The sequence below is a fragment of the Oncorhynchus clarkii genome, chromosome 23 (genome assembly GCF_045791955.1).
Source record: "Oncorhynchus clarkii lewisi isolate Uvic-CL-2024 chromosome 23, UVic_Ocla_1.0, whole genome shotgun sequence".
Lineage (NCBI taxonomy): Eukaryota > Metazoa > Chordata > Actinopteri > Salmoniformes > Salmonidae > Oncorhynchus > Oncorhynchus clarkii.
The window spans coordinates 52082664-52095879 of NC_092169.1; the positions used below are offsets into that span (position 1 = coordinate 52082664).

General features: G+C 41.1%; 1 protein-coding gene across 1 annotated transcript in view; it reads left to right on the plus strand.

The window, feature by feature from the left end:
* Positions 1 to 13216, plus strand: part of LOC139381311 (eyes shut homolog) — a 254785-nt gene that overhangs the window by 143879 nt on the left and 97690 nt on the right. The window contains exon 21 of the mRNA XM_071124763.1: positions 4855 to 5005. Coding sequence (XP_070980864.1) covers positions 4855 to 5005 — 151 coding nt within the window. The remainder of the gene's footprint in view (positions 1 to 4854; positions 5006 to 13216) is intronic.

Sequence of the window (13216 nt, forward strand, 5' to 3'; positions counted from 1 at the left end):
CAGTTGAAACAGCTTCCAGTTGAAACAGCTTCCAGTTGAAACAGCCTCCAGTTGAAACAGCTTCCAGTTGAAACATCCTCCAGTTGAAACATCCTCCAGTTGAAACATCCTCCAGTTGAAACAGCTTCCAGTCGAAACGGCTTCCAGTCGAAACGGCTTCCATTCGAAACAGCTTCCCGTCGAAACAGCCTCCAGTCGAAACAGCCTCCAGTCGAAACAGCCTCCAGTCGAAACAGCCTCCAGTTGAAACAGCTTCCAGTTGAAACAGCTTCCAGTTGAAACAGCTTCCAGTTGAAACAGCCTCCAGTTGAAACAGCTTCCAGTTGAAACAGCCTCCAGTTGAAACAGCTTCCAGTTGAAACAGCCTCCAGTTGAAACAGTTTCCAGTTGAAACAGCCTCCAGTTGAAACAGCCTCCAGTTGAAACAGCCTCCAGTTGAAACTGCTTCCAGTTGAAACAGCTTCCAGTTGAAACAGCCTCCAGTTGAAACTGCTTCCAGTTGAAACAGCTTCCAGTTGAAACATCCTCCTGTTGAAACGTCCTCCAGTTGAAACATCCTCCAGTCAAAACAGCTTCCAGTCAAAACAGCTTCCAGTCGAAACAGCTTCCAGTTGAAACAGCTTCCAGTTGAAACATCCTCCAGTTGAAACGTCCTCCAGTTGAAACATCCTCCAGTCAAAACAGCTTCCAGTCAAAACAGCTTCCAGTCGAAACAGCTTCCAGTTGAAACAGCTTCCAGTCAAAACAGCTTCCAGTTGAAACATCCTCCAGTTGAAACAGCTTCCAGTCAAAACAGCTTCCAGTCAAAACAGCTTCCAGTTGAAACAGCTTCCAGTCGAAACAGCTTCCAGTCGAAACAGCTTCCAGTTGAAACAGCTTCCAGTTGAAACAGCTTCCAGTTGAAACAGCTTCCAGTTGAAACAGCCTCCAGTTGAAACAGCTTCCAGTTGAAACATCCTCCAGTTGAAACATCCTCCAGTTGAAACATCCTCCAGTTGAAACAGCTTCCAGTCGAAACGGCTTCCAGTCGAAACGGCTTCCATTCGAAACAGCTTCTCGTCGAAACAGCCTCCAGTCGAAACAGCCTCCAGTCGAAACAGCCTCCAGTCGAAACAGCCTCCAGTCGAAACAGCTTCCAGTTGAAACAGCTTCCAGTCGAAACAGCCTCCAGTTGAAACAGCTTCCAGTCGAAACAGCTTCCAGTTGAAACAGCTTCCAGTCAAAACAGCCTCCAGTTGAAACAGCTTCAAGTCAAAACAGCCTCCAGTTGAAACAGCTTCCAGTCGAAACATCCTCCAGTCGAAACATCCTCCAGTCGAAACAGCCTCCAGTTGAAACATTGTTAAGAGAATTCTGTTCTCAAGGTTCATGAACTGAACTTCAATTAAATATTCTCGGTCTGTAACCCAGAGATTGTAAGGTTCTGGTTGAAATGAAATAGACAGAGGCCAGTCTACAATAGTCAGAAAAATGTATTCTCAAGAGCTCTGCCAATCATGTCATGTACAGTGGTTTATATACCTCTCATTTCGTCAAAAATGTCACTCCTCCTCTCAGACAATGACAATGCTGCTTTTCAATTTTATTCCAACACATATATTGCTTATCATATGCTACAACATGTTACACAATCTACTGCAATTAAAACGGTTTCTCCCCTCCTTGGGTGGGGGCAAGACATCTTTCCTGTTGTTAGTTTCACTGTGGTCACAAGTTGTCTGTCACAAGTTGTCTGTTAACACTTCCACTTTGCCTATGTACAAACATTCTTCATCAGACAGGATAGAATTATGTTAGTTATAGTTCTACATTAAATGTATACATCATTTAGTCATTATTCATTAAATAACATCCTACAGTTGAAACATCCTCCAGTTGAAACATGCTACAGTTGAAACATCCTACAGTTGAAACATCCTCCAGGTGAAACATGCTACAGTTGAAACATCCTCCAGTTGAAACATGCTACAGTTGAAACATGCTACAGTTGAAACATGCTACAGTTGAAACATGCTACAGTTGAAACATGCTACAGTTGAAACATCCTCCAGTTGAAACATGCTACAGTTGAAACATGCTACAGTTGAAACATGCTACAGTTGAAACATGCTACAGTTGAAACATGCTACAGTTGAAACATCCTCCAGCTGAAACATCCTCCAGCTGAAACATCCTCCAGTTGAAACATCGTCCAGCTGAAACATGCTACAGTTGAAACATCCTCCAGTTGAAACATGCTACAGTTGAAACATCCTCCAGTTGAAACATGCCTTATCCACTCAGTCACAAGTTTCCAGATGACCATGGCTCGTAACGTCTGATCAGTCAGTCATAGCGGCTGTTGTGTTCAACATGCTGACAGTAGATTCCCCCTCTGTATCATGTGTGGACTTGTATCTGTCAGACGTAATTTATCTTAACGACATACAAGGGCCAGAGTACTTGTCTGTGTTTAGACAGGCAGCTATTTTTTTCACTAGTTGATCTTTTGACCAATCAGATCAGCTCTGAAAAGGATCTGGTGTGAAAAGATCTGATCTGATGAGTCAAAAGACAAATTAGTGTGGGAAAAATATCTGAATTGTGCTGCTACCTGTCTAAATGCAGGCTTAGGCATGCACATAGCTCCCTGACCTCATAGACATCATGTCTCAGCCTCCCTTTCAACATGTCCTCATGGTTTTCCTCATCAGAGTACTTTTCATTATCTTTTATTCATATACATTAATGAACCGTAGATCATTTGATCCTTTATCTGATCTGCACATACTGTGGAGTATACCTCATTTATATATGGTGCATATGCAGACTTATACGTTATCGTACTTGGTGTTTCAGTACGATAGTATTGAAAATAATAGGCAATTAAGTGAGATATTATGCTCCCGAAGACCTCTCATGCGTATACCAATTTATTCAATGTATTCATGGGTCATTCTAATGGGGAGAGTACATAGACAGCCATTAGTTAAGACACAGTGTGTACTGTCACACAGTGATGGCTAATCAGCCACATGCTTGGGAGGGCACAGCCACACAGCTTAAAACTACATGTCTTGTGTATTTCTACATGACATCTTTGTTTGGCGCTCCAAAGATGTTTTTAGCATCTCGATTGGGTAAAGTGATATACACTACCGTTCAAAAGTTTGGGGTCACTTAGAAATGTCCTTGTTTTTGAAAGAAAAACATTTTTGGTCGATTAAAATAACATCAAATTGATCAGACAGTGATCTACAGTGTAGACATTCTTAATGTTGTAAATTACCATTGTAGCTGGAAACGGCAGATTTTTAATGGAATATCTACATTTATCAGCAACCATCACTCCTGTGTTCCAATGACACGTTATGTTAGCTAATCCAAGTTTATCATTTTAAAAGACTAATTGATCATTAGAAACCCTTTTGCAATTATGTTAGCGCAGCTGAAAATAACTTTCTTCTGAAACTCGTCAGTCTATTCTTGTTCTGAGAAATGAAGGCTATTCCATGCGAGAAATTGCCAATAAACTGAAATCTCGTACATTGCTACTCCCTTTGCAGAACAGCACAAACTGTCTCTAACCAGAATAGAAAGAGGAGTGGGAGGCTTCGGTGCACAACTGAGCAAGAGGACAAGTGCATGTTTGAGAAACAGACGCCTCACAAGTCCTCAACTGGCAGCTTCAAAGATAGTCTCTTTTTTAATTTCATTTTAATTTTACCCCTTTTTCTACCCATTTTCGTGGTATCCAATTGTCTTGTCTCATCGCTACAACTCCCGTACGGGCTCGGGAGAGACGAAGGTTGAAAGAAGTCCTCCGATACACAACCCAACCAAGCCGCACTGCTTCTTAACACAGCGTCATCCAACCCGGAAGCCAGCCGCACCAATGTGTCGTTTGCCAGCCGTAAACTGGCAACCTTGGTTAGCACCCACTGCGCCCGGCCCGCTACAGGTGGTCCGGCCCGCTACTGGTGCGCGATGAGACAAGGATTTCCCTACCGGCCAAACCCTCCCTAACCCGGACGACGCTAGGCCAATTGTGGACTTTTTCCCAGAGCCTGGGCGCGAACCCAGAGTCTCTGGTGGCACAGCTGGCGCTGCAGTACAGCGCCCTTAACCACTGCGCCACCCGGGAGGCCCAAAACACCAGTCTCAACGTCATTACTGAATAGGATGCTGGCCTGTGTCTCTCTATCATGCGTGGGAATTCTTTGTAACAGGTTTCCAAAATTAAAATAACTTGGAGCTGATTTGCTCTTGTTTTTACAGTCTTGTATGTCCCTAACAATTTTGAGGGGCCGAAAAAAAATTGCCCACGAACCACCAACTGGGGAACCCCGCCCAGTTGGTCCCTCTGGGTTGGTTTCCCAGAGTCAGATTAAGCCAGTTGGTCCCTTGAGGTTGGTTTGAAGCCCAGTTGGTCTCTGGTGATAAAAAGACCCAAAAGAGAGTGTGTCTGGATATCAGTATAATATTCAGAAATATTGACTCATTCTTTTAAGATACAAATAATGCATCTCTTTTCAATAGCTTGCATGTCAGGTACTGCTGTGAAAGAAATTCCAATTTTAACTTACTGGAAAATTGTTTTGTTATTTTCATTCAATCCAACATAATTTTTCTGTTAATAGAAATGCATTGTGGGTGCTGAAAGGATGGAAATTGGTTTTAAATTAAATTCCAAACGATTCCTATTCACATATTGTATCTCCGTCAAATTGGTAGTTGAAGTCGGAGATTTCTTTGAGAAGATCAGAATTGTTAAAGAATAGCCTGAATAGACATATATAGGCCACTAAATCCAAACCAAAATAGGCCACTTTTGAAATTATTTTGAACTGATCGTATTATCTCTGCTCTTTTCAGCTCGGGAAGAGAATTTAGGTGATCGGTTTCTCCACGTGTTGCTCCAGGATGGGATCCCTGTGGTAAAACTGGGATGTAGTGGTGTCCAGGTGTTGAATGCAGACGCAGGCCAAACCATCAACACTAACAGGCAGACATCCATCAGAATACGGTAAGAAGTGCTTATTTTATTTATTTTTGGGATAAATACAGAGGTCAGTTGAAGAAGGAAGACAAATGTGGGAAGAATGGAAGGTCGCAGGGCGGTTTTAGAACCCATGACCAGAGAGGTCATGTGTGGTCCACTTAGCAGGCCTTTCACTGACCGGACTCTTTTACTTCATATACCTATGCCACTTAGCAGACTATTTTACCAAAGCTACTTACAGGATAGTAAGTCATAAATTTTTCGTACAGTATGTGATGATCCCTGCGGGAATTGAACCGATGACCTTGGTGCAGCTAGAGTCACAATCTCTAACTATTCCCCACTGTATCTTACCTCATCATATTCCCACTGTATCTTACCTCATCCTATTCCCCACTGTATCTTACTTCATCCTATTCCCACTGTATCTTACCTCATCCTATTCCCCACTGTATCTTACCTCATCCTATTCCCCACTGTATCTTACCTCATCCTATTCCCCACTGTATCTTACCTCATCCTATTCCCCACTGTATCTTACCTCATCCTATTCCCCACTGTATCTTACCTCATCCTATTCCCCACTGTATCTTACCTCATCCTATTCCCCACTGTATCTTACCTCATCCTATTCCCCACTGTATCTTACCTCATCCTACTCCCCACTGTATCTTACCTCATCCTATTCCCCACTGTATCTTACCTCATCCTATTCCCCACTGTATCTTACCTCATCCTATTCCCCACTGTATCTTACCTCATCCTATTCCCCACTGTATCTTACCTCATCCTATTCCCCACTGTATCTTACCTCATCCTATTCCCCACTGTATCTTACCTCATCCTATTCCCCACTGTATCTTACCTCATCCTATTCCCCACTGTATCTTACCTCATCCTATTCCCCACTGTATCTTACCTCATCCTATTCCCCACTGTATCTTACCTCATCCTATTCCCCACTGTATCTTACCTCATCCTATTCCCCACTGTATCTTACCTCATCCTATTCCCCTCTGTATCGTACCTCATCCTATTCCCCATTGTATCTTACCTCATCCTAACGATGTCATAATATGTCATAACAGCTGACGTAACTTGTCATAACATGGTCATAACACTGTCATGACCCATGTATTTACAGCTGTTGTGACATATATTGTGTTATTTTATCTCTGATTATGACACCTACATAGGCATGTCAAAAGCCACAAAACCAACCACACAAGGCATAACATTCCATAGCCTACTTGTCAATAGCATTTTTATGTTACATGACATTTTCTGAACGTGACAGTGTCATAAAGTGTATTTTCTGAAAGTTATTTAAAATGTAATGAAAAATTAACATGACTGTAAAGAATGAATTACAAACTTTCAAAACGAAAGGAAACCTTTTTTGCTGGGGAAATTTATTTTTTTTGAAAAAATGTGGATTTTTACACTTTTATGTAGGTGTCATAGCCAGCCTTTAAAATAACACAATATGTTACAACAGATGTAACTATATGGGTAATGACAGTGTTATGACCATATTATGACAAGTAATGACACATTACTGTGTCATAACGTGTTATGACGCTGGGTGTCAAGTAGAGTGTTTACCCCTCATCCTATTCCCCACTGCCTGCCCATTCACCATTATCTTGAGATCCTTTCATGAAATACCTTATGTTCAACCGTGAAATCACTTCAATGGAAAGGGGATTGGAGAGTCCGTATTCACTAAGCTTCTCATAGTAAGACTGCTGATCTAGGACCAGTTTAGCCTTTTAGATCACAATGAATAAGATCACATGGACAGGAGGAACCTGATCCTAGACCAGCACTTCTATCATTCCATTAGAGAGATAATAAAATCTGAGGTGTTCCCTTAGAGCTGATAAACCTGAGATGTTCCCTTAGAGAGATGATAAACCTGAGGTGTTCCCTTAGAGATGATAACCTGAGGTGTTCCCTTAGAGATGATAACCTGAGGTGTTCCCTTAGAGATGATAAAACCTGAGGTGTTCCCTTAGAGAGATGATAAAACCTGAGGTGTTCCCTTAGAGATGATAAAACCTGAGGTGTTCCCTTAGAGATGATAAAACCTGAGTTGTTCCCTTAGAGAGATGATAAAACCTGAGGTGTTCCCTTAGAGAGATGATAAAACCTGAGATGTTCCCTTAGAGAGATGATAAAACCTGAGGTGTTCTCTTAGAGAGATGATAAAACCTGAGGTGTTCTCTTAGAGATGATAAAACCTGAGATGTTCCCTTAGAGATGATAAAACCTGAGATGTTCCCTTAGAGAGATGATAAAACCTGAGGTGTTCCCTTAGAGAGATGATATAACCTGAGGTGTTCCCTTAGAGAGATGATAAAACCTGAGGTGTTCCCTTAGAGAGATGATAAAACCTGAGGTGTTCCCTTAGAGAGATTATAAAACCTGAGATGTTCCCTTAGAGATAATAAAACCTGAGATGTTCTCTTAGAGAGATGATAAAACCTGAGATGTTCCCTTAGAGAGATTATAAAACCTGAGATGTTCCCTTAGAGATAATAAAACCTGAGATGTTCTCTTAGAGAGATGATAAAACCTGAGATGTTCCCTTAGAGAGAGATGATAAAACCTGAGATGTTCTCTTAGAGAGATGATAAAACCTGAGATGTTCTCTTAGAGAGATGATAAAACCTGAGATGTTCCCTTAGAGATAATAAAACCTGAGATGTTCTCTTAGAGAGATGATAAAACCTGAGGTGTTCTCTTAGAGAGATGATAAAAAGCTATGGTGTTCCCTTAGAGAGAGATGATAAAACCTGAGATGTTCTCTTAGAGAGATGATAAAACCTGAGATGTTCCCTTAGAGAGATGATAAAACCTGAGGTGTTCTCTTAGAGAGATGATAAAACCTGAGGTGTTCTCTTAGAGAGATGATAAAACCTGAGGTGTTCTCTTAGAGAGATGATAAAACCTGAGGTGTTCTCTTAGAGAGATGATAAAACCTGAGGTGTTCCCTTAGAGAGATGATAAAACCTGAGGTGTTCTCTTAGAGAGATGATAAAACCTGAGGTGTTCTCTTAGAGAGATGATAAAACCTGAGGTGTTCTCTTAGAGAGATGATAAAACCTGAGGTGTTCTCTTAGAGAGATGATAAAACCTGAGGTGTTCCCTTAGAGAGATGATAAAACCTGAGGTGTTCTCTTAGAGAGATGATAAAACCTGAGGTGTTCTCTTAGAGAGATGATAAAACCTGAGGTGTTCTCTTAGAGAGATTATAAAACCTGAGGTGTTCTCTTAGAGAGATTATAAAACCTGAGGTGTTCTCTTAGAGAGATGATAAAACCTGAGGTGTTCTCTTAGAGAGATTATAAAACCTGAGGTGTTCCCTTAGAGAGATTATAAAACCTGAGGTGTTCCCTTAGAGAGATGATAAAACCGGAGGTGTTCTCTTAGAGAGATGATAAAACCTGAGGTGTTCTCTTAGAGAGATGATAAAACCTGAGGTGTTCTCTTAGAGAGATGATAAAACCTGAGGTGTTCCCTTAGAGAGATGATTAATCCTGAGGTGTTCCTTTAGAGAGATGATAAAACCTGAGGTGTTCTCTTAGAGAGATTATAAAACCTGAGGTGTTCCTTTAGAGAGATGATAAAACCTGAGATGTTCTCTTAGAGAGATGATAAAACCTGAGGTGTTCCCTTAGAGATGATAACCTGAGGTGTTCCCTTAGAGAGATGATAAAACCTGAGGTGTTCTCTTAGAGAGATTATAAAACCTGAGGTGTTCTCTTAGAGAGATGATAAAACCTGAGGTGTTCCCTTAGAGAGATGATAAAACCTGAGATGTTCTCTTAGAGAGATGATAAAACCTGAGATGTTCTCTTAGAGAGATGATAAAACCTGAGATGTTCCCTTAGAGATGATAAAACCTGAGGTGTTCCCTTAGAGAGATGATAAAACCTGAGGTGTTCCCTTAGAGATGATAAAACCTGAGATGTTCCCTTAGAGATGATAACCTGAGGTGTTCTCTTAGAGAGATTATAAAACCTGAGGTGTTCTCTTAGAGAGATTATAAAACCTGAGGTGTTCTCTTAGAGAGATGATAAAACCTGAGGTGTTCCTTTAGAGAGATGATAAAACCTGAGGTGTTCTCTTAGAGAGATTATAAAACCTGAGGTGTTCCCTTAGAGAGATGATAAAACCTGAGGTGTTCCCTTAGAGAGATGATAAAACCTGAGGTGTTCCCTTAGAGATGATAAAACCTGAGATGTTCCCTTAGAGATGATAACCTGAGGTGTTCTCTTAGAGAGATTATAAAACCTGAGGTGTTCTCTTAGAGAGATTATAAAACCTGAGGTGTTCTCTTAGAGAGATGATAAAACCTGAGGTGTTCCTTTAGAGAGATGATAAAACCTGAGGTGTTCTCTTAGAGAGATTATAAAACCTGAGGTGTTCCCTTAGAGAGATGATAAAACCTGAGGTGTTCCCTTAGAGATGATAACCTGAGGTGTTCTCTTAGAGAGATGATAAAACCTGAGGTGTTCCCTTAGAGATGATAACCTGAGGTGTTCTCTTAGAGAGATGATAAAACCTGAGGTGTTCTCTTAGAGAGATGATAAAACCTGAGGTGTTCTCTTAGAGAGATGATAAAACCTGAGGTGTTCTCTTAGAGAGATGATAAAACCTGAGGTGTTCTCTTAGAGATGATGAAGGGGCAAACTGGCATGTTGGGGATAGCATCATAACTTCACTTAGCTTTGATTTGTTATATTTTGCATTTATGTACAGTAATTACAAAGAAAAGACAAGACCAAAAACATGGCTTCAAAACAGTGTGTGTGTGTGTGTGTGTGTGTGTGTGTGTGTGTGTGTGTGTGTGTGTGTGTGTGTGTGTGTGTGTGTGTGTGTGTGTGTGTGTGTGTGTGTGTGTGTGTGTGTGTGTGTGTGTGTGTGTGTGTGTGTGTGTGTGTTAGTGTACAGTAGCTGATCAGTAGCAGAATATGAGTCAGCATGGTTGTGTTGAGAAATTTCAGTCATGAAAAGATGTAATAATACCAGCAACAATAACATCAGTCATGATCACTGATCTCAGATCATCTGGGAATCTACAGCAGTGAAAGCACCACAGGAGTGAAACATATTGTCATTTTATTTTATTCAAGTTTGAGTCAGCACTGTTTTCTCTTCCCCTCCTCTCCTTCCTTCTATCTTCCTCTCTCTCTACCTATCTCTCTCACCATCTCTCTCTCAAGCCTTTAATAAATTACTTCAAAAGTGTTTTTGCACCATTTTACAACAAAATAACAGGGAGGGTTAAAAAACATGTGGTCTGCCTAGTCTACAGTGGCAGTCACTTTGAGCTAGCATATTGCATGTGGTCTGCCTAGTCTACAGTGGCAGTCACTTTGAGCTAGCATATTGCATGTGGTCTGCCTAGTCTACAGTGGCAGTCACTTTGAGCTAGCATATTGCATGTGGTCTGCCTAGTCTACAGTGGCAGTCACTTTGAGCTAGCATATTGCATGTGGTCTGCCTAGTCTACAGTGGCAGTCACTTTGAGCTAGCATATTGCATGTGGTCTGCCTAGTCTACAGTGGCAGTCACTTTGAGCTAGCATATTGCATGTGGTCTGCCTAGTCTACAGTGGCAGTCACTTTGAGCTAGCACATTGCATGTGGTCTGCCTAGTCTACAGTGGCAGTCACTTTGAGCTAGCATATTGCATGTGGTCTGCCTAGTCTACAGCGGCAGTCACTTTGAGCTAGCATATTGCATGTGGTCTGCCTAGTCTACAGTGGCAGTCACTTTGAGCTAGCATATTGCATGTGGTCTGCCTAGTCTACAGTGGCAGTCACTTTGAGCTAGCACATTGCATGTGGTCTGCCTAGTCTACAGTGGCAGTCACTTTGAGCTAGCATATTGCATGTGGTCTGCCTAGTCTACAGCGGCAGTCACTTTGAGCTAGCATATTGCATGTGGTCTGCCTAGTCTACAGTGGCAGTCACTTTGAGCTAGCATATTGCATGTGGTCTGCCTAGTCTACAGTGGCAGTCACTTTGAGCTAGCACATTGCATGTGGTCTGCCTAGTCTACAGTGGCAGTCACTTTGAGCTAGCATATTGCATGTGGTCTGCCTAGTCTACAGTGGCATATTGCATGTGCATCCAAGACTGCTTTGTACATAAAAGCTCTGTATCTGTGTGATTCATCGCCACAATTGCCTGCTGTGTAGCTTTTTTTTTTCTTCATTTTTACATTGAACAATTTCATTTTTCCCCCTGGGGTGACCTTGCCGATCTCGGATCAAATTACTTTATAATAATAATAATACTTCTGCTTTGTTGGACAATAATATTATTACCTGGACATAAATGGGTAGAGGAGGAGGTGTAGAGCCAAAGTGATTTGGCTCTTTAAAATGACTTATCAGTGCTTTAGTTATGAAAAATATTGTTTTTAAGCTTTGCTGTTAATGTTTTGCTCATGGCAATTGATTCAAGTGTGTTTTTTAAAAAGATGACACTGTTGAACATTTGCACTAAGTGGCTGACCTCAAACGGCTTTCATGGAACACCATTTGAACATTGTTGAAGGTGCACACTCCAAATATATGATCAAACATGCTTGATATGCTATTGTCCCCTATGCCTATAAAACACACCTAAGTGCTGGGAAATCTGTGCATTTGAAAGCCTTGACTCTTCTGACTGGCATGCTGAGGGAGGGAGGGAGGGAGGGAGGGAGGGAGGGAGGGAGGGAGGGAGGGAGGGAGGGAGGGAGGGAGGGATATCAAACGGACATCTGTTCAGTCTTTTGTCTGAGTTGACCTACTCTTCCTATTCACATGTTGCCTACATTTGAATTGAAAGGGCTTTATTGGCATGGGAAACATATGTTTATATTGCCAAAACAAGTGAAATAGACAATAAACAAAAGTGAAATAAACAGTAAGCATTACACTCACAAAACCTACTCTCTATTTCTCTCTCACTCCCATCTCTCTCACACAAATTTAAATAAAACACATAAATTATAAATTATGAAAGTACATCATATGGTAATTTATAAGGAACAGGGTACCATTTGTGATGCACTGTCAGTTTACTATTGAAAATATAAAATTGGATTCTCGTGGACTGAAAGTGAGAATTTAATTATATCAGAAAAATCGCCTGATGTACATTGTTATTTTTGAGGCCACTTTATTTGAAGAATGTGAAATGTCAGAGTAATAGTAGAGAGAATTATTTATTTCAGCTTTTACTCAGGCACTGAGTTTGAAGGTAGGCCTTGAAATACATCCACATGTACACCTCCAATTGACTCAAATGATGTCAATTAGCCTATCAGAAGCTTATAAATCCATGGAATTACTTTCTGGAATTTTCCAAGCTGTTTAAAGGCACAGTCAACTTATTTTTTGTACACTTCTGACCCACTGGAATTGGGATACAGTGAAATAATCTGTCTGTAAACAATTGTTGTAAAAATTACTTGGTGTCATACACAAAGTAGATGTCCTAACCAACTTGCCAAAACTATAGTTTGTTAACAAGAAATGTGTGGAGTGGTTGAGAAACGAGTTCTAATGACTCCAACCTAAGTGTATGTAAACCTCCGACTTCAACTGTATATATATATTCTGTATTAGTATATTTTTTTATTCAGATTTTTCAGGGGGTTCTGCAGTACCCTCAGCACCCCTACTTCTAGTGGTTAGAGCGTTGGGCCGAAAGGTTGCTCGATCAAATCCCCGAGATGAGGTAAAAAGGTAAACTTCTCTCATTCTGCCCCTGAACAAGACAGTTAACCTACCGATCCCTGGGCGCCGAAGTTGAATACATTCAGTTGTACAACTAACTAGGTATCCCCCTTTCCCTTTACCACGGCAATGCCCATGTACAGTATTGAAGACCAGACCCCCACACATTCATTTTGTACCGTTGCAATGTTAATGATTACTTCCTTAATAACCTGGATATTTGACATTGAAGATGATTAACTGAGAATCATTGTGACATAGTGCCATGTTGGTTACATATTTAGACTATGGCATCGCTTTACTGCACATTTTATACAGTAGTGCTGCCATACGGTGTTTTACTTAAACATGAGGCTGCCAGCTACAGAGGAGCTAATGTACAGTATATGAAATCAACGGTCTTCAACATGAGGCTGCCATCTACAGAGGAGCTAATGTACAGTATATGAAATCAACGGTCTTCAACATGAGGCTGCCATCTACAGAGGAGCTAAT